Source organism: Penicillium pulvis (genome assembly GCF_028828015.1).
Source record: "Penicillium pulvis strain IBT 33274 chromosome Unknown contig_5_segment0_segment0, whole genome shotgun sequence".
In the NCBI taxonomy this organism is placed as follows: Eukaryota; Fungi; Ascomycota; class Eurotiomycetes; order Eurotiales; family Aspergillaceae; genus Penicillium; species Penicillium pulvis.
Window position 1 is genome coordinate 953361 of NW_026643078.1, and position 18224 is coordinate 971584.

At 46.5% G+C, this 18224-nt stretch overlaps 8 protein-coding genes across 8 annotated transcripts; all 8 read right to left on the reverse strand.

Moving 5' to 3' along the window:
• Positions 1-180: 180 nt before the first annotated feature.
• On the reverse strand, positions 181-962 carry N7503_006918 (DJ-1/PfpI family protein; the record flags this gene model as incomplete). The annotated part of the gene is made up of 2 exons (XM_057066465.1): positions 181-827; positions 899-962. The coding sequence occupies 2 exons, from the start codon at positions 960-962 to the stop codon at positions 181-183; spliced, it is 711 nt and encodes a 236-aa protein (XP_056920146.1).
• Positions 963-2169: 1207 nt separating this feature from the next.
• Positions 2170-3081, reverse strand: N7503_006919 (alpha/beta fold hydrolase; the record flags this gene model as incomplete). Its single annotated transcript, XM_057066466.1, has 1 exon — positions 2170-3081. The coding sequence occupies one exon, from the start codon at positions 3079-3081 to the stop codon at positions 2170-2172; it is 912 nt and encodes a 303-aa protein (XP_056920147.1).
• A 1837-nt stretch (positions 3082-4918) lies between these two features.
• Positions 4919-5905, reverse strand: N7503_006920 (uncharacterized protein; the record flags this gene model as incomplete). Its single annotated transcript, XM_057066467.1, has 1 exon — positions 4919-5905. One exon carries the CDS (start codon positions 5903-5905, stop codon positions 4919-4921), a length of 987 nt encoding a protein of 328 aa, XP_056920148.1.
• Positions 5906-6391: 486 nt separating this feature from the next.
• N7503_006921 (Phomenoic acid biosynthesis cluster MFS-type transporter) lies at positions 6392-8847 on the reverse strand (the record flags this gene model as incomplete). The annotated part of the gene is made up of 14 exons (XM_057066468.1): positions 6392-6433; positions 6492-6549; positions 6633-6843; positions 6898-7053; positions 7114-7273; positions 7331-7395; positions 7465-7822; positions 7878-7959; positions 8013-8095; positions 8144-8236; positions 8302-8383; positions 8449-8501; positions 8559-8639; positions 8692-8847. 14 exons carry the CDS (start codon positions 8845-8847, stop codon positions 6392-6394), a joined length of 1680 nt encoding a protein of 559 aa, XP_056920149.1.
• A 794-nt stretch (positions 8848-9641) lies between these two features.
• Positions 9642-10890, reverse strand: N7503_006922 (uncharacterized protein; the record flags this gene model as incomplete). Its single annotated transcript, XM_057066469.1, has 5 exons — positions 10788-10890; positions 10694-10715; positions 10517-10585; positions 10375-10466; positions 9642-10313 (listed from the first exon to the last, which is right to left on the reverse strand). The coding sequence occupies exons 1-5, from the start codon at positions 10866-10868 to the stop codon at positions 9642-9644; spliced, it is 936 nt and encodes a 311-aa protein (XP_056920150.1). The 5' UTR covers positions 10869-10890.
• Positions 10891-11054: 164 nt separating this feature from the next.
• On the reverse strand, positions 11055-12755 carry N7503_006923 (sugar transporter family protein; the record flags this gene model as incomplete). The annotated part of the gene is made up of 4 exons (XM_057066470.1): positions 11055-12133; positions 12183-12375; positions 12431-12604; positions 12663-12755. 4 exons carry the CDS (start codon positions 12753-12755, stop codon positions 11055-11057), a joined length of 1539 nt encoding a protein of 512 aa, XP_056920151.1.
• A 1630-nt stretch (positions 12756-14385) lies between these two features.
• Positions 14386-14874, reverse strand: N7503_006924 (uncharacterized protein; the record flags this gene model as incomplete). The annotated part of the gene is made up of 1 exon (XM_057066471.1): positions 14386-14874. One exon carries the CDS (start codon positions 14872-14874, stop codon positions 14386-14388), a length of 489 nt encoding a protein of 162 aa, XP_056920152.1.
• Positions 14875-16069: 1195 nt separating this feature from the next.
• N7503_006925 (GMC family oxidoreductase) lies at positions 16070-17975 on the reverse strand (the record flags this gene model as incomplete). The annotated part of the gene is made up of 3 exons (XM_057066472.1): positions 16070-16287; positions 16361-17572; positions 17633-17975. 3 exons carry the CDS (start codon positions 17973-17975, stop codon positions 16070-16072), a joined length of 1773 nt encoding a protein of 590 aa, XP_056920153.1.
• Between the last annotated feature and the right edge of the window lie 249 nt (positions 17976-18224).

Sequence of the window (18224 nt, forward strand, 5' to 3'; positions counted from 1 at the left end):
TAATATGAACCAATAACTTTATCACACAAATATACTTACCATCTCGCTCCTATTCATCTATCTTCAATCGAGACTGCCTCTGGATACTGCAGGCAAATATAATGTTAAACAATCATATAAGCATTGAGCTAAAGCTTATGAAGATATTAGCTATTGGCAACAGTCAATCACTTTCACCCATCACAAGCCATAAAGTTCCGCAAAAGGATCCAGATTAGGATCCTTCCACCGCGAGTACTCTATTCTGTCTGCAACATCTTTCGCTGTTTCCGCGCTAAAGGCCGCCTCAATCCAAGCAAGCGTAACATCAATTCCAGCACTAACACCCGAAGAAGTCCAGATGTTACCATCGACAACCCATCTCGCATGCGGCTGCCACTTCACCAATTTACTCAACGCCGTAGTATCATGCCACGCCCGTTTGTTAGTCGTCGCGCGTCGCCCATCCAGAACCCCAGCGCACGCTGCAAGTCCAGATCCAGTGCAGACAGTAATCAGGTACTTGAGAGACGGATAGACATCCCGGATGAACGTGACGACTTCCTCTATTAACGGGCCAGGCTCACGTGCACCGACACCACCCGGAACGAGCAGGACGTCAAGTTCCGGTGGAGCTGCATAGGTATGCGTTGGTACAACGCTTTGGCCAATTGCGTTTGGAAATTGAGGTGATGATGTTGAGACTGGCTCCAAAGATGACGATAGGAGAGCCAGAGTAAAATTCTCATCTTTAGACAGTGTATTCAGGCAGTCCAATGGGCCGAATACATCCAGAGCTTGAAATCCTGGATATAAAGCCACTCCGATACGGAGCGGAGTTGATTGATCTGTTTCGCGCTTAGTAGTTTGTTTTCCTTGGAAGCCGTCATTGGAGTGGCAACGGGACAGGAGAACTTACCTGCCATAGTAGAATGCAGTCGAAGGTCTTTGGCAGTGTTGTATGAAGAAGGCGAGAAAGCCATCGAGGACGAGGGGGAGAGTTGATTTGTGATCCCATTCTGAGTCCTCATTGGCTCCGGGGTTATCCGTGCTGACGCTCCCGGGGACAAGGAGCGGTTTGATTTATAATTGGAAGACACATCGACGGTGTTAGGTAAGGCTAAGTGCCCGTTTCTAAAATAGTAATATCATCAAGTGCATACCAAGTACCTACATATTCACAATATCCTACACTGGAATGGGAAGGTGAGTAAATGGTCACTAGCTATACTTGCCGCCGGGTATATCCGTGTCGATCAACCCCATTGACATGCTCCACTCTGCTTGCAAAGCAAAGTTGGATCATTGAGTTTTTATCCAAGACTTTGTGACATTCGATCACTTCCATTTGAGATTATTTTAGACTCTAAATTTCATATTTCTCAAAATAATCATTGAACAAAGGAATTGACTGGAGAAGAAATTTGGAAAATGCTTTCTATGATAGAATACGGGTGTGGAAGTGAAACATGCCTGCCTTAATAAAAGGAAGAATCACTGCGTCAAGTCAATCTAAAGACTCCTAATCTAGATTTATATACCAGGCAAATAAGACTCGCTCTTGTGTGACGGGCTGTCTATACGATTTGATATTGATAGTAGGGACGTCTTCATAAAAGTCTGTGTTCTGATAGCACTTACTAATAGCCGGTAGTACTATATACTGAAACATCTTCCGATTCAAAACCACTGCACTACTAACTGTCCCAGAGTCCTCACACGTAGTACAAGATTCACGTATATCCATCCTTTCTAGTCATGAATGACAAGCACACTAGAGTGAATGAAATGTATTGGTAGTCAATATTAAGTCGAGGACCATAGTATCTGTGTATTGGCCCGGACATCCGTACAGGTCCTGGAGATTTCAAGAAAAGCGTTAACTCTAAGGTGGGCTCCCCGTTATATCTATTTGAGGGTATAAGAAATCAGCTGGAGGTTCATCTTCCACTGGCAAACATTATACTTGGAGGACTCTTTACCTTAAGTGGCTTCAATTACAAGGTTGTTTTCTGTTGGGTTCTCAAAAATATTCGTAATGTACAGGGAACAGTCGAGATTTCAAGCTTGTAGTTTCTAATGGTAGAAGATCACCCTTGGCTTCTAACCCATGCATGGACTGAGTAGGAGACTTTCCAGTTTTCCTCAAAACCCCGGTCTATGTAGAACAAACGACAAAGCAATATCTTCTCAGAATCTGCGACAGATCTGATCATAAATTACTTCTGGGCTTTCGAGAGGTATAAGGTGCTTCACATTCCTGGCGCCACACGCACTGACGATCTCAACTCCACACTTCTCCAGGAAAGGAACAACTTCACCCATCACTCGCTCCTGTGGCTCAACAGGATCGTTCTCACCATAAATCACGACTGCCTTGAGTGGTGAGTTGCCATGTCGCACTTGTCCCAGCGCACCCCTCACAGCCTCAGAAACATCCTCCTGCATCGCATAAGCAGGCCAAGACTTTTTGGCCAAAGGATGTCCCCTCAAGCTACCTCGAACTACCAAGTCAGCGTCAGAGGGCGATAGCATGCCCTTCTGGGCGAGGTCATGCGCCATAGCACCCCGAACAGATGCTTCGCAGTCGTACGCAGTCTGTCGTAGCTCAATAATCTCGCGGGGCAAAATCATTGGCGTCACTGGTGCTGGTGCAATGAGGACAAATCCCTTTAGCTCAGGGAGAAGCTGGTTCAGGTCATTGGCAGTCGTGAGAGCAACTTTCGCTCCCATGGAATGTCCAACTAGAACGAAGCCGTGGTCGAACATATCCTTCGTGTCCGCATCGGATCTCATCTTCTGCAAGATCATGCTCACATCTGAGGCCATTGATTTGATTGAAAAAGGTTGGAAGGAATTCTCTATGCTGGACGGCTGGTCACTCGACTCTCCCCAGCCACGGAGATCGATCGCAACGGTGGGATAGACGGCGCTAAGCGATGTCGGTGAGTCCCGATCAGTGAGTCTATGCCATGTTTCTGTTGAGCCACCCCAATAGTGGAGGAGGACCAGCATAGGCTTGCGATCTGTACCTGAACAGGGCCAGATGCGGGTATTGATCCAGCATTCGGGAGCTGTTTCAAACTTCTTTGAGAAATCCATTGCGGTTGAAAATGAGATTAGAGCCTTGAGAACTGTGAATCAGGAGACGTATTGGTATAAGAAATGTTTCCTATGGGTGTTTGTCGGAAAGTGGTAGCTCTTTATACTTTGCAAGTTCAATGATCTTAGAGAAGAGCCAAACTCCGCGGAGTTTCACGCAAAGTCCGACGCTGTTATCATTATGCCACTCGGACGTCAACTTCCGATAATTGATGAGATCCTATTCTAAGAAGTAACTTTGAATATATATTTGGAGTCTGGTAAAATTGGTAATCTAGAGACCATTCTACGCCTCGTTGCATGTCCCTGTACTGACTGTACACCCACTGCCGTATTTTGGCTGCCGCTTTAGTGAGGGCGCTGAGGCTCAGGCTCACTTAGTTTGCCCCGGTCAATATTTGGTCATTTTTTATTATTTATTACTCCGAACACCTTTTTGACTAAGGTATGAGTACGATAGAAAATCAGTAGCAGAAGGACTATCATTGTTATTAGTGAGATACTATTGATTTGGGTAGTATTTCATGGTTCTGGAACAGGATATGCCATGCGCCAGTGAGTTCGCGTCAAAGCCCTTGCAATTTCCAAATCACTATTTCCCGTTCCACGTGGAACAAGAGATAGAAGCCAATCGATTCTGACACGCCGAGATTCCAAGGTTTTCAAGAAAATTTTCACTATCTCAACTCTCTCCCCTAGAATGGCCCATCCAAGTGGAATTCCGTACTTAGAAGGCGGTTTTTGATATCCGTGGGAGCCCATGAGGGGGTCAGCACCATGCGCAAGTAAGGTTCGTACCATTCGTGTCTTCCCATTTTCAGCAGCATGAAATAAAGCAGAATTCGTTGTGTCGGCTGAAACACCGCGCTCGAGCAATAAATCCACCGTATTAGCCACATGGAATCTCGATTGAGCGGCCAGGCAGAGTAGTGGCATGTCCCCCTCCCCATATTTCATGTCTGCAGCGAAACCATTGTTGAGAAACCATTCGACCGTTTGGTTTCGACAATTACAAACAGCTAAAGCAAACAGCTTTAGGCATGTCTTGTTCGTCGGTCTTAAATCCATGTCTGGTCTAGCGAGGAGCGAGAAAAGGCTCTTAGACGGACACCCATAAAGAGCATATTCGAAGAGAGTCTCGAGTCGGATTTCTGGCGAATGTTTGAGACTTCGATGACGCCTGTCCTTATAATAACGCCAGTGATCCGTGCGGTAATGTCCTGGTTCAGATGAGGAATCCAAACACAAGCCAAATTGAGGCAGGACTTGCAACCAGATTTGGAAACTAGCCCTGCTTCCATGGATACATATCCATTGGAATGTGTTTTTGACTTCTTCTTTGGTGAGGTATTGAAGGAATCCCAGGTTTATGAAGGCTTGCAGTACATCCCCTCTTGTTGAATATAACTTGAATAACTGCATCCAGGCTTTTTTGAATACAGCTGCTTGGTTGGTGGGGTTTTGAGCTGGCTCCGGAAAGCAGCCAGCTCCGCTATTCTGAGCGTTTGTAGTCTCCAATGTGATACCTGGCGCATGAAAAAGAATTTCGGTTTTCTCATAGAAGTATTTCAAAACAAAGGCATTGCCATATGGCTCTTGGTTACAAGGCACCCAGTATATAGCGCCATGTAAAGTGTGAGGCAAAAACAATCGCAATTTGTGCAAGTCAATGGAAGCCATCAATAAGTCAGCTTCTTGAATATAGCCATTTCTTACTAGTGGCTCTAGTAAGTAACCACTGCCAGATATGGCTTTGCGTATGGCCGCTGAATGACTTCCTTGAAATAAACGTGTCATGAACTCTTTCTTGCCACTTTCAATGGCGAATCTCACGAGGTCATTTGACATCCTCGGTACGTTTGGGATCGGTGGAATCAACTGATTTGAAGGTTTGAAGCGTCAGAGCATCAATATCAAGCTTTTCAATCAGGAGCTCTGTCATTCTGTTCTTGCAACCTGTTAAGATTCTCCACGCATTACATCCGATTTTCTGTAGATCTGGATGTGCGCTTGATTCTAACAAGAAGATCACAACTTTGGGTTTATTAGCTATTGCAGCTGCGAAGAGAGCCGGCACGGGATCAGATCGGATGCTTGTATCAGCACCAAGGTTTAGAAGGTACTTGACGATGTCCAATCGGCCCTTGTAAGCAGCAACCCACAATGGAGTACGTGGAGCAAAATGAACCTCAGCGACGAAAGTGTACCCTAAGTCACTTGTGAGGGCTGTTTTGGAGTCAATAGGACAATTCAAGACCTCAATGGCATGTCGGAACTTGGATAGCGATCCTTCATCCAGGGCATCAAAAATGTGCCTGTTTTCGGGTCGTGGGTCGAGACAACCTCGAGAAGTTAAGAACCTGTTGATTTTTGAATGGTGGTATCTCACCGCGATTTTGGTGAGAGACATCCCCTGATAAGTTTGTGTCAGGCAAGACGGGTAATTGTCGACAACAAGCCTAACAATATCCAAGTAACCGCGTTTCACGGCAAAGGTCGAGATAAATCCAACAATGTTTTCATCTTGTGGAAGCTTGATAGTTGACGTCAAAAGACGGTGCAACTTATCAACATCGCGTTTCGTCAGGACATGCTTCAACAACACAAGATAATGGCTTGACTGAGGGTCTGTTGGCTTTCGGGGTGCCAAGATATGATCCGCAATAGAATGGAGATCTTTGCAGGTTTGTGATAAAGCGAAAATGTCGGAATCATAGTCTAGGAAAGTGGCTATCTGATGAAGGATTTCATTTGGAATATTCGATATGTTCATCTTGTGCTTTGAAGGATCAGGCGTAGCTGGCAGGTTAAAGTAGTCATCCATGGTGAGTCAGGTGTGAGGCCGTGCAGGTTTCCACATCGGAGATCAGAGGGCTAGCGCACGCGTCTTTTCTGCCAGTAAGTTGAATACATTTATAAGTCTGTAACTGGCGATTATTACTGCATATCATGTGCATAGCGGAGATGTTTAATGCAAGTAATCTGAGGAATTGAAGATAGCCCAAGGCAGTGCCCTATCACTACAAAGGCTCATTTGAAGCTATTGAATGGCAAGAAATGCACAATACATTGTTAAGCGGTGTATAAGGCGGCAATGAAAATTGTCTAAATGCGGTTTAGCGGATGTTCGGCTACCAATACTAGGCCAATTATCAGTTCCAGTCTGGATATCATCGTACACAGCTCAGGCACATCTCACGTTCTTCATTTGTATCTACCTTGTACCAGGAAACCCCAAGGAATTGCTCTAACACCAACTTCTGCTTGTCACGTTCTCTCTGAAACCAACATTCATTTACGATCATGATTTCTAAGCACCACCGGCTGTTGCCTCCATGAACAGTCTCTCCCGCTGAAAGATGGGGTTGTAAGTCAATGTTCGGGTTCAGGGATAGGAGCGAGAGAAATACCTTCAAGAAGATAGATAAGAGAACACCAAGTCCACCAGCAACGATCAAAAGGGTATAGCTGGAAGGAAAGTCAGTGGGGTTCCAGAATCGTGAATGATCGATGACCTAGTGATCCGTGATTTGTAGTGAAATGAAACTTACACATCATCAATGGCATCAACAATGATTTCAAGAGCAGCAGTCTGTTGAGACTGTGTCAAACTCTCGAAAAATCCACTACTAGTTCCCGCGATGACGTTTTTAACGTCAGTGGGGTCGGCATCAGGGAGCAAATGTAAAAGATTATTTGTTCCAACGTTGACGAATATGGCACCTGCAACACCCAAGCCTAATACAATGCCTCCTAGTTGGGCTATTGCTCCGAGTTAGCTTAACAGCCGCCACAAAATGCGGTGAAATCACTTACAAACCATCATGAAGCCCAGGGCCCATGGAATCTCAGCCCTGGGCACTTTTGCCTGTACTACACTGTAGCCTGCCTGATTGAAGGAACCAACGCCCAAGGCCATGAGAGATGTGTATCCATAGATCGCAGAGGCGGAAGTATCCGGCTTGACAAGATCTAATATATCCGACCCTTCTTAGATGGTGCGCGCTGTCATCGTAATTCTGGGGAACTCACACATCAAAACAGCGGCAGCAAGCTCACAGGCGGAGCCAAAAAGATACCACGGGAAATAGTAGCCAAATCTAGTCATCATGTGGCCATTTGCAATGATGATAAAGATCAGAACCATCACAAAAGGCAAAATGCGTAGTGATGAGTAGAGTGCAGTATCACCCTGTTTTATAGATTAGAATCCAAGTTTCTGGCATCGATGTGGGAAAGAGATTCATACCTGAGTGAACTGGAAATACAATGGAATATAGTAAACCGAGATAAACAGTCCACTGCTGGCACATGCTGATCACAAAACAAGGGTAATTAGCAGCAAGGAACCCAAAAGGCAATACTGTGACGGAGATAACTCACTGTTGAGAATGAACAACAGTACCAAAGAGCGTCTTTTGATGAAGTGGATCGGAAAGAGTCGGTTCTGCTCATTACAGAAGATGTAGAAGGTCTGTTGTACTCCGAACAAAATAAAGAGTATGCCAGATACGACAAAGAGTGCAATTGACGAGCCGCTGCCCCAAGCCCACTCCACACCTCCAAAGTCAATGCCCATAATCAAAGAAGCCAAAGAGCCAATGAAGAGGATGCTGCCAACCCAGTCAATGTTCCGCGCCTTCTCCTTCTGGGAGGCGTTTGGAAGGGGGTTGATTGAAGGAAGAAGGAGGATATAGACTGGAGCGAAAACTGCACCAATGACGAGGTTAATATAGAATGCCTGGAATCGGTGAATTAGACTCTGTTCAGTTGTTCTTGGTTTATCGAACACATACCCAACGCCAAGTGGCGGAGCTCTCGGCGAATGCTCCTCCAATTGCTGGACCAATGACCGTTCCAATACCCCATGAGACAGCGCTGTGGAGTTTTGATTAGTAGGGAGATGAGTTAGCACTTTGGGCTAAACTTACGTCAGTCCAATATAGAAAGGACGCTCAGGTACGGTTGTGTTCATGGACAGTTGAGTTAAAACCCCAAAATACATGCCACTGCCCTGCAAAGTTGTTAGTGTTTATCAGAGATCGAAGTCATAATGACCCACTCCAGCACCGGCTATGGCTCTGCCGACAATCATGGCGTTCATGTTGGGAGCAGCTCCACACAAAGCAGAGCCTGCCATGAAGATAACGACGCACTATTGAAAATTGATTAGACATTCCCCTTTCATCACTGAATTTCTTGTCGAAATCTTCAACTCACGCTGATATACAGCCATTTTATGTTGTATGTTGCGTAGGCCTTAGACCAGGGAAGACACAAAGCACACGAACAGAGAGTGAAGCTAGCGAGGCGAGAGGCATTGTCATGTCAGTAAACTGATTCATCAATGAAGAAGCCGGAACTTACCCAACAGAGAGCCATGAGATCTGCTCAGCATCGTCAAATTCCATGAGAATAGCCTTTGAACCGAGTTAGCGCGAAATCTCGCTTTCAAAAACTGCATGGGAAGAACCAACAGCCTGGATGTTGGCCACAATAGTGTTGTCGAGGGCAAAGAGCAAATGGCTAGACAAGATGGCAATCACAACCAATATCCACTAAAGTTGGGATATTAGAAAAGCCATGACAAGCCAGAGCAATTAAATGTACCTTGACCCCATCAATGGTTCTCTCCCCCTGCTCACTTTCATGGGAGATGCTATCACATTTTTCACTGAATTGGGAGCCTGAGCTAGGGATCTGGGACTCATCAGTTACAGGGTGAAGGCCAGATTCACCCCCATCTACATTCATGAGTGCAGCCATAGTAAACGGAATAGGGTGATATGGGATGCAGAGGCTGATGGCTCTGTAAATAAAGTCGAATTGCGATTGCGAATTTTATGGACATGATTTGGATCTTATAAAAGGAGAGCTGGTCGGCTAGAATTGACCTGCGCTAGAAAAAAGACTCATGATCTATAATATTGCTAACCAATCAGGGGATTAAGGTGGTACCTTTAGTTTACAATCTGGGATGGCGATGGGATCTCGATGGGATACCGGCCGAAACGCCACAATGGGATCCCGATGGGATAGCAACGGGCCGGACCGGGCAAGGGCCACGGAACTCAACGCACTTAACCTCTTCGATACCCAGCATACGAACACATCAAATCAGTTTCAGGCCAATGAGATTGTCTGACTGCTAGTAAGCAATCATGTTCCAGCAACGAAGAGTGGAAGCTTGGTGGAAGCCCACAAATGAAGGAGCTAGGGGTCCATCTACCTATTAGTTACCCTTGGAACATCTTTTGGGGCTAGCACGTTCCAAGGACTTGACGGTATACCTGAGGTTTCACTGGAAGCCACATATCAGCCCCACGGGGCTTTGTCGCGGCTATTGACCCTGCGTTGGTATAGGTTTTCCCTATTGGACTAGATTTCCTTATATCTCGATGTGAAGGCATGTACTATTCTATCTCACGAGCACGATGCAGCACTTGAGTTGCCAGGATAAATAATAAACAATCGGGATATTCTAGTCATCCATGTCATTTCTTGGGACATATGGGACATATGTAGTCCAAGAGTCTATTCATCGAGTCTTTACATGTATATCAATAATCCGATTCTAGTAGATCGGACAGCTTATCCAAGTATGCATGAGGCCGAACGGGACCAGACACAAAGTCATCCTTCGAGCTCACACCGGTCAAAACACCAAGGGTTCCACCAAGCTTACCCTCCAAACCGAACCGAATATCCGTGTTGGCACGATCTCCAACCATACAGGCGCGGCTACGATCGAACTGGAACTTGCCTTCGATAGCATCCATCATCGCCTGACTCGGTTTACCAAGCGCAGTAGGTTCCTGACCGAGCATCATGATAAGCGGCGCACTCATCGAACCCGCACCGGGGAACAGAGCACCAGAGCTCGGCAGTGTCGAATCGATGTTGGTGGCGAGGAAGATTGCACCACGCTTAACATAGTGGTAAGCCAGCGCATGCTTCAGGTAGTTAATGTGGAAATCCAGGCCAACGAGCACAACGCCAACCTCCGGGTCAATGATGGATTCGTCACCCGCAGCAACGAGCTTGTAATCCTCCGGTGTGATCTCACGGCGGTATGCGGGATCTGTGCCGCCGATGAAAGGCACGTTCTCGGAGCGCAGCTCCTGCTCAATACCGGATTCACCGATGACAAAGACTTTGCGCTTATTCTCCGGAAGTTGTAGGATGCGCGAGATGTAGATGGAGGAGCTGTACGACGAGGAAAAGATCTCTTCCTGTTCGAGGTGTGAGTCATCCTGCTAGGTATGTCTCGGGGTGGGTGTTGTTCCAACTGACCACATTGCTTGGGATTCCGAGAGCTTCTAACTTCTTGCGGTAGTCTGCGCGGGACTTGGTGCTGTTGTTGGTCACGAATACCACTTGCTTGCCTGCAACGGGCGTTAACCTCCGCTGCATGGTGACTAGACAGTGTACCAACCATTCTTTCGTAGTAATTCGAGGGTCTCCACTGTTCCAGGGAAGCAGTGATCGCCGGACCAGAGTACACCTAAATTGCCATTTGAGTCTCAGTCATTGTTGCGACGAGCAGTCGAGCGGGTTGCGCGTGGGGAATCAAGGGCGGGGAGAAGGCCGGGTTCGAAGGGGAGGAACGTACCATCGCAGTCGAAGAGGAAGACCTATTGAAACAATGTATCAGTCAATTGAGTTCCATGGAGACTCTCTGCATAGGATCAAAATAGGGTACTCACATCGAACTTGTCGAGGAACTCGCGGAGACCGGCCTTGTCCCCGGTCAAATGGCGGGGTTCTGTAGACAACGAGTGCGACATGGTTGTGAAAATGCAAGCAAAAGAATCACACAAAAGAGATGCACAAGTGTAAAAGAGGAGAAGCTTGGAGAAACGAAAGGGAGAGTCTGACTAAATTCGCGATCGTGTACGACCCGAACCGACTCGCCGGTGACTCGCCGATCGCGGGGCAACCGTGGGGCTAATGGTCTTCCTACTGTATATACATCAGACGTCATTCTCAATGTGGGCAGTCTCTACTTTGTCTCCATCCTCTTGAGCCTCAAACTGCTGCTTTCCAATCTCCGCCAAACTGACACCCTCCGCACGCAACTGCTCCAGGCGCAATGACGCCTCGGCTTCTTCGTCGCGTTCCTCTTGCGACATCTCCGGGCCCCAAAACAGGAAAAACATCATAAAAGCCCACACTGCACCCATGAAGATAGCAATCACCTTCCCATAATCAAATCGCTTATTACCATCTGGACCGGCTGGCAGCGGAAACCGCTCACCGATAATAGACTGAATAGTCGCCGAGGCAGACGAGCCTAAGTTACCCAGCTGATAGGTCAAACCAACCATCAACGAGCGCAATGCAATGGGTGAAAGTTCCAATAAGTGAATAGGCATCGGACCCCAAACACCACCAACAAAGAACTGCTCGAAGAAGGCACTGGCAATCAGCGAATCGGTGCGAACAAGGATATACGCGGGAATGAGAGCGCCCCCAAATATGCACGATACCATCATGGTTAGCCGGCGACCGAAGAACGTGCTGATATACCCCATCGTGCATCCCCCAATCAAGGCTCCAATCTGGCCTACCACCGTAATGACTGTCGTGTCCGTCGCATCCATCCCGACTTGATCTTTGAGGAAAGTCGGATAAAAATCCTGACTGCCATGCGAACAGGAATTGAAACCCGTCATCAAGACAACGAGGTAGACGAAAAGAACCCAGTTAGCGCGAAGAGCACGCCCAGCGTCTCGGATGAAGATCCGGAACCCCATTGCAGATGCATGGCCATCTACAGCGTTGGCACGCGCTTCCCGCTCAGCTTTCATTACTTGGAAATGGTTGGTCTCTGGTAACCACCACCGGAACAGAATAATTAACACAGGCGGGCCAGCTCCAAACCAGAAAAGGCTTCGCCAGCCATGCGAAGTAGTGGGGACGAGCGCACGGTAAAAAGCCGCAGCGAGTAGGTATCCGGTCGCATAGCCCATCTCAAATAATCCAGAGAGTAGCCCGCGAGCTTCATATGGAAGATCCTCGAGAGCAGTAGCTGCTGCAGGACCAAATAAGCCTAAAAAAGATCAATGATATGCTCGAACGTTGGAAATCCTTACACTTACCTCCCATAGCAATCCCATATAGAGATCGCACACCCAGGAATTGGGGCAGGGTATTACAAAACCCAGAACAAAGTTCCAGGACAATGAACAGCGTCAAGTTGAAGATCATCGGCCACTTGCGACCATATCTATCCGCAAGGATGCCGAAAATAATCGCGCCCACCGATCTAAGCATAAGAGTAACCGTCATACCCTGACATGGTCAGCTACTGAACACAATCGATGTACCTATACAAGGCGAGACTCACCCAAGAGACATCTGAGTATGAAACACCAAAGGTTTCCGAGATCTCAGTGATAGTCATAGAAACCGTAAAGAAGTCAAATGAATCCCAAGTCCAGCCCAGAAACCCCGCTGCGAACATTAGCCATTGGTGCGCTGTGAGCTCGCGCAGGATGGCATAAGGGTTTCTGAGTTCATTCTGAGACCATAAATCAGTCTCACGTAGTAATGCATGACTTTTTGCTTACTGGGCCTACCTTGGGTGGCTTGAGACTGGACACGCGTGTAGCAAAGTATCTGGTGATTTGGCTGGGGGAATAAAACCACCCGGCAGCCATATGGTTTCGCATGATGAATTTTGGTAAGAATAATTTGCACTGTGCTACATGAATATGGGGCTACCGGATTTATAGATAGGATTCATTATTAAATTTCACTTCAGTAGCATCGCTATGTTCATCTGTTGATTTATGTATGCGCCAAGAGCTCGTATACCCCTCTTGTGGCTGCTTAAACAATCAACTTCTTTAGTATATGTTTTCCCCGCACATACATGTGGGGCGGCACGGGTGCTAGAGCTTAATTCTGAAGTCAAAGTAGAAAACAAGAATACGCAGTGGCGTGGCGCTTTGGAAGGTGAGGTCCGAGAGTTGTGCGAGTACGACTTGATATACCTAGTGAGGCTGGACCTGTCACTTGTGAGAAATGGGCTTATACTATCTAGCAAGATTGTCCAACACTGAATAGTTCCTAGTTCCTTGCTGATTGTCATTGAAACTTTCGCCACAGCAAATATGGAATAAAAGTATTCAATGTGAAGCCATGTTAAGGGGGTGGAGGGGAAACTTGTACTGTAGTTCCCCGCTCGTATTCTTCGTCAGCCAAGCCTCAAAAGCGACCTGCTGTCCATATATAGAAATCTATGTGTTTATCTCGGGGTATCTCCGGCTTGGCTTTTAGGGTCCTCTATGATCTTTAGTGTTACGCCGCACGGGGATCTGGGGAAGCTGAAAGGCGGGGTATGTGATTTACTGCTACATACTTGCATGTATGATATGCTTTATGATTTGGGTATTATGCCTTCGTGGGCTACATATCTGGATACTTCGTTGGGAAACAGTAGCCAGGATATTATGTCCTACCTAGAACAAGAACAATCACAAAGGACAAAATAGGAAAACAAAGTCAGATCCAAAGTTGGAGAAAAGTCGATCTCTTCATTCCAAAAGCTCCTGAAATGGTAGAAATGTCTATTGATCATCTTAAGACGGAGACCAATTAGGTGGTCCTTTCTCAGCCCATTCTCGGTTGATGATTTTGACCCTCAGCAAAATTTAGGGTGCCTGGACCATAGTGAAACTCAGACATTCTTAAAGTTCTTTACAAATTATGAACCAAATACAGAAATCTTGGATAAATCTAATCCTGCCTTCACAATGGACTCTATAGTGGGAAACCAAGGGTTCGGCGTTCCGTAGAAAAAGAATCGAGCCGAGGTCTGTAGCTTTGGGTATTTAAAGAAAACTATTTGAAGGCAGTGGAAATCAGGATTGCTGTCATGAGGGATGAGCTTTGTACAACATGTTCTACATGTCTGAACTTGATTATTAAGAATTGTACCATCCTTGATAGCAGCATGTACTATACTATTTACCAGGTAGGTAGTTCGTAGCTAACTTGGTAATGGGGTAGGAGAGGAGAAGTTGATGGAAGGTAATTGGGGTATATGGAACTCATTGTCAAGGTATTCAAAACAGGAAGAAGAAGAATAACTTGGTTTCATTGTTTTCGTGATAGATGGATGCGAATTATCGCATGTTGAGTACAAATTTCGAACTGGTAGTCATAGTAAAACGGGCGATAAGAAGATGCTGCATGTATTGCATGTTGGATGCAATCCCTCATAAAAGTTCCAAGCCACTAGAGGTCCTTAACAGAAAAATATCATCATACCCATAAGCCTTCACGGTAACAAATGACTTAGCGGCACCATTTCTGCCACAAACATCCTTGTCGAACAGCATAGCAGTGAGGGCATCCATTGTTTCCACGACAATTGGCAATCGTTCCGCAGAACTGGTAGCACCGAGAGGCTCGCTTGTCGAAAGCGGTTGCATCCCTGGCTAAGAGAGTCTCGCCGCGTGGGCAGGAGGCCGAACTCCTTTTCTCCACAGCCGAGTCGTCAACAGTCTCATTAGAGTCGGTGGCTGGCTGAAGAACCTCTTGAGCGCGCTCATTCTCCTGGGCAAAGTACTGGTTTGCAGTGTCACTTGGAGCAAAAGATTCGGAAAGTGCAAGATCGTTGGATGGATGCTCGTAGACGTCGATCTTAACTTGGCTGTTTTCGAGGTACATGTCCATGAAGTGGGTATCCTGCAGAGCTGACAAGAAGGCATCGTAGCGGTCAAGCTCATCTTCGTGGATGGCGGACCGAGGGGAGAGGGACATGGCGCATGCTGCGAAAGACATGGCGATGAGGAGTGTACTGAGAAGAGTGTGGAACAACATTGGTGGTTTATGGACGTGGTGTCATGTGATTGTGTTTATGTACCACGGCTGAAGTGAAAGGCTGAGTGCTTTCAAGATTGTTCCTATGTAATTTTTGATTTTAAGAACTGATGAGACAAGGTTCTGGATGTACTCATGGCATTTATACCTCAATTCGAAGAACTCAGACCATGAACCTTTCAGAGTTTGTCGGCTTGCTCGACCCCTGCTGTTACACCGCATGAAGCCTTCTGGTGTGGTAGTCCTCATAAGTACTGTCTTTCTGCATGCTAGCTTATATCACGTAAGTTCTACAGCTGACGAACGACACTGTTTATATTCAGTAGGTTAATGGCTAAAGTTATGACAATCTCGGGAGGCAGTTTTGTGGACATAGCCTTTCTCCGATACCTAGAATACACACATAAAGTACAGACATTCATATTTTCAAAACAATAGATATAATGCAGGTGCTCAACGACTCGGAAGATCTCTGAATAGTTTGGAGCACAAGCATCGGGGGCCGAAATCAGCCCAGGGTCGTGACTAGCAGACAAAGAAGGCAATGTCATCAAAATAGAGCGGAAAACGACAAGGATCTGATTTTACTTTCTCATAATGCAACATCAACCTGTAGTCTGACATGCTCTTACCTTGCCCCTAGGCTTGGAGAACCCAGCAGATCTGATATTACTCAATGGTGACGTGAATTGGGGTCCGTCAAACAGGTAACTCAGCAGTAAGAATCGAAATGAATCTGAGACAAACAGTAGACTCGACGAGACTGTAGTCATATACCGTGGTTTTCATATTCAATCGTATGATTGATGTAACCTTAACTTTGCTCGTTAGGCTGCAGCAATTGACCTTCACCCTATTTCTTCTCCAGCCACAAAAGTTAAAGCTGCATAAGAAACTCAACCTACACCGAGAGTAATGAACCTTCTGATTCTAGATGGAAAGGTGGAAGCCCCGGTGATAACCGCTCCAAGATAAAACTTTGAACACTAGGAAGGTGGGAGATAGAAATGGCTTTTTTCATTCATAACGCTCAGTGTTGAATGCAGGTAATCATTCATGACATGAAAATAACAATTGACAATCAACATGGTGGGTATTTTGGCATTAATATACATGGAAATAAACAACAAATAAATCATTCCGCTTTTCATATCATTCAATAATCAGTGTATTTGTTCTTGATCAAATCCGACGCCTTCTCAGCCACAGCATAAAGAGTACTTGTCAAGTGGCCACAAAGCTGGAACGGCAAGACTGACGCATCGACAACGCGGACGTTTTTTGTTCCATAAACTTTGAGCTGGGGGTCGACAACGCCACCCTTTGCTCGTGGAAGCATACTGGCGGTGCCGACGGGGTGGAAGTTTGACCGATCTAGAAGGGTGTAAGCAAAATGTCTCAGCACTCACGAAGGGTGGAGGAGAAATGGAAGAAAGAGGTTGCTTACAGGTTCCCTTGATCCAGTCGGACCAATCGTTCTCAGACGCATTGTTAGGTAGCAGATCCATCCCAGGCTCATACTCCTCTGTCACAAGATCACTCAAAGGTGCAGTATTGAATGCGTTCCGAATGTACCAAGCAATTTCAGCTTGAGCAATCATATCTTTGTCAAACATGAAGTAGTTCGGGTTGATAGAAGCCGGCTTCGATGGATCGGACGACGTGATATGAATATTTCCCCGCGAAAACGGTAGAAGGGACCAGTACTCAGTCGCGAATACAGAACCGACTGGCAACCAGACAATCTCTGTGTAAGGAACTTGCTTTTGAAAGATCAAGTCATGCTGAAGTTGGAAAGCAGCAAGAACATTGGCCTCTTGGACAGCGCCGTTCGAGAAGTTGGCTACGGCCTTAGCGTAATCGGCGAGACTGGCGTTGACGGTATTGGCGATGGATTCGACCTTGTCACCATATATCTGCTCGGCGGATGGTAGGGCGGAGAAGGCTGGGAGACCGCTCCACCTTTCTCGGCTTCCGTATGTGAGTCCGTTGTTGGTTTGGTCTTGTAGGTTTTCGCCGACGGTGGAAATGTTGACTTTGACGGGGATGTCGTATTTCTTGAGGATATCGGGGTTTCCGATACCGGATAGTTCTAGAATAACGGGTGATTTGAGAGAACCAGCAGATAAAATTACCTCCTTGGACGCATGGACTGTTAAAACGCCATCTGGGCCTGTAACCTCAACACCAGTTGCAACTGCTTCGTGGGAATCATTGGACCAAATGATCTTGTTTGCGTATGTGTTCGTGATGATTTTGAGGTTCGGTCGTTGTTGATAGGGCCAGTAGTAAGCTCTGGCAGCATCTTGTCGAACATTCGCTTCTCGGTCGACGGTATCGGGATGAACTGTTAGTCCAACCATGTTTCCGCCGTTGACATCACGGTTATAAGAGACGCGGATTTGGCTAAGGGTTTCGTCGAGTACTGGAAGCACACTGCTGTTGGCCATTCCGTAAGGCCAGCCGGTCTTGACTGGACCATTTTGTCCATGGTAGGTTATATAATAGTCTGCGCCATTAGCAACTTGATCTGGAGTGGGAATTTGGAAACCTTCGGATTTCTTGTAGTATGGGAGAAGACTCTTCCAGTTCCATCCTTTGTTTCCAACCGATTCCCAGGCGTCAATTTGTGCATTTTGTGCTCGTGTATATGACATTCCTGCAGTAAGCAACATCAGTACAAGTCCTAGATTATCGCGGTCCTGGTGGAAGAACGTACCGTTAATCGTGCTCGTTCCACCAATTGCCTTCCCAGCGCGCATAGTCTGCTTTTTTCCTCCGGCATATTCTTGGTCTTCTGTCTGGTAGGCCCAGTCGATTGGTGTATCAAAGGCCCTGCCGTAACCATAAGGAGTAGAAACGTTGAAATTGTTGAGGACCGACTCGCCCGCTTCGATAACTGCCACAGTAAAATCTTTCTCCGTAAGCCTGTTAGCAACAACTAACCCGCTCGTTCCTCCTCCAACAATAACAAAGTCGTATGATGCAAGTAATGTATCATGTTTCTTCGCAAAGACTGCTCCTAGCCATATACTCCCCAAAACAAGAGTCGAAACGATCATTTTCGCTGGAAGCGATAGAGGACGTCTGATATGATTTAGGGTACTCGTGGTAAAGAGAAGATCTTTGACAAAAAAATGTTTGAGGGGCTCTGGAATACTTAACAAGGCCTAACGCTTGGCTCCCGACAGTGGTTGCTGGGAGGCCAACGGTGGAATGCTGGCGTCATTCTGTATAACCGCCAACATACCACGTTCTCACCGGCAGGAATAGCCGATAATATGTTGCACAACAGTTCTTAGGGTATCATA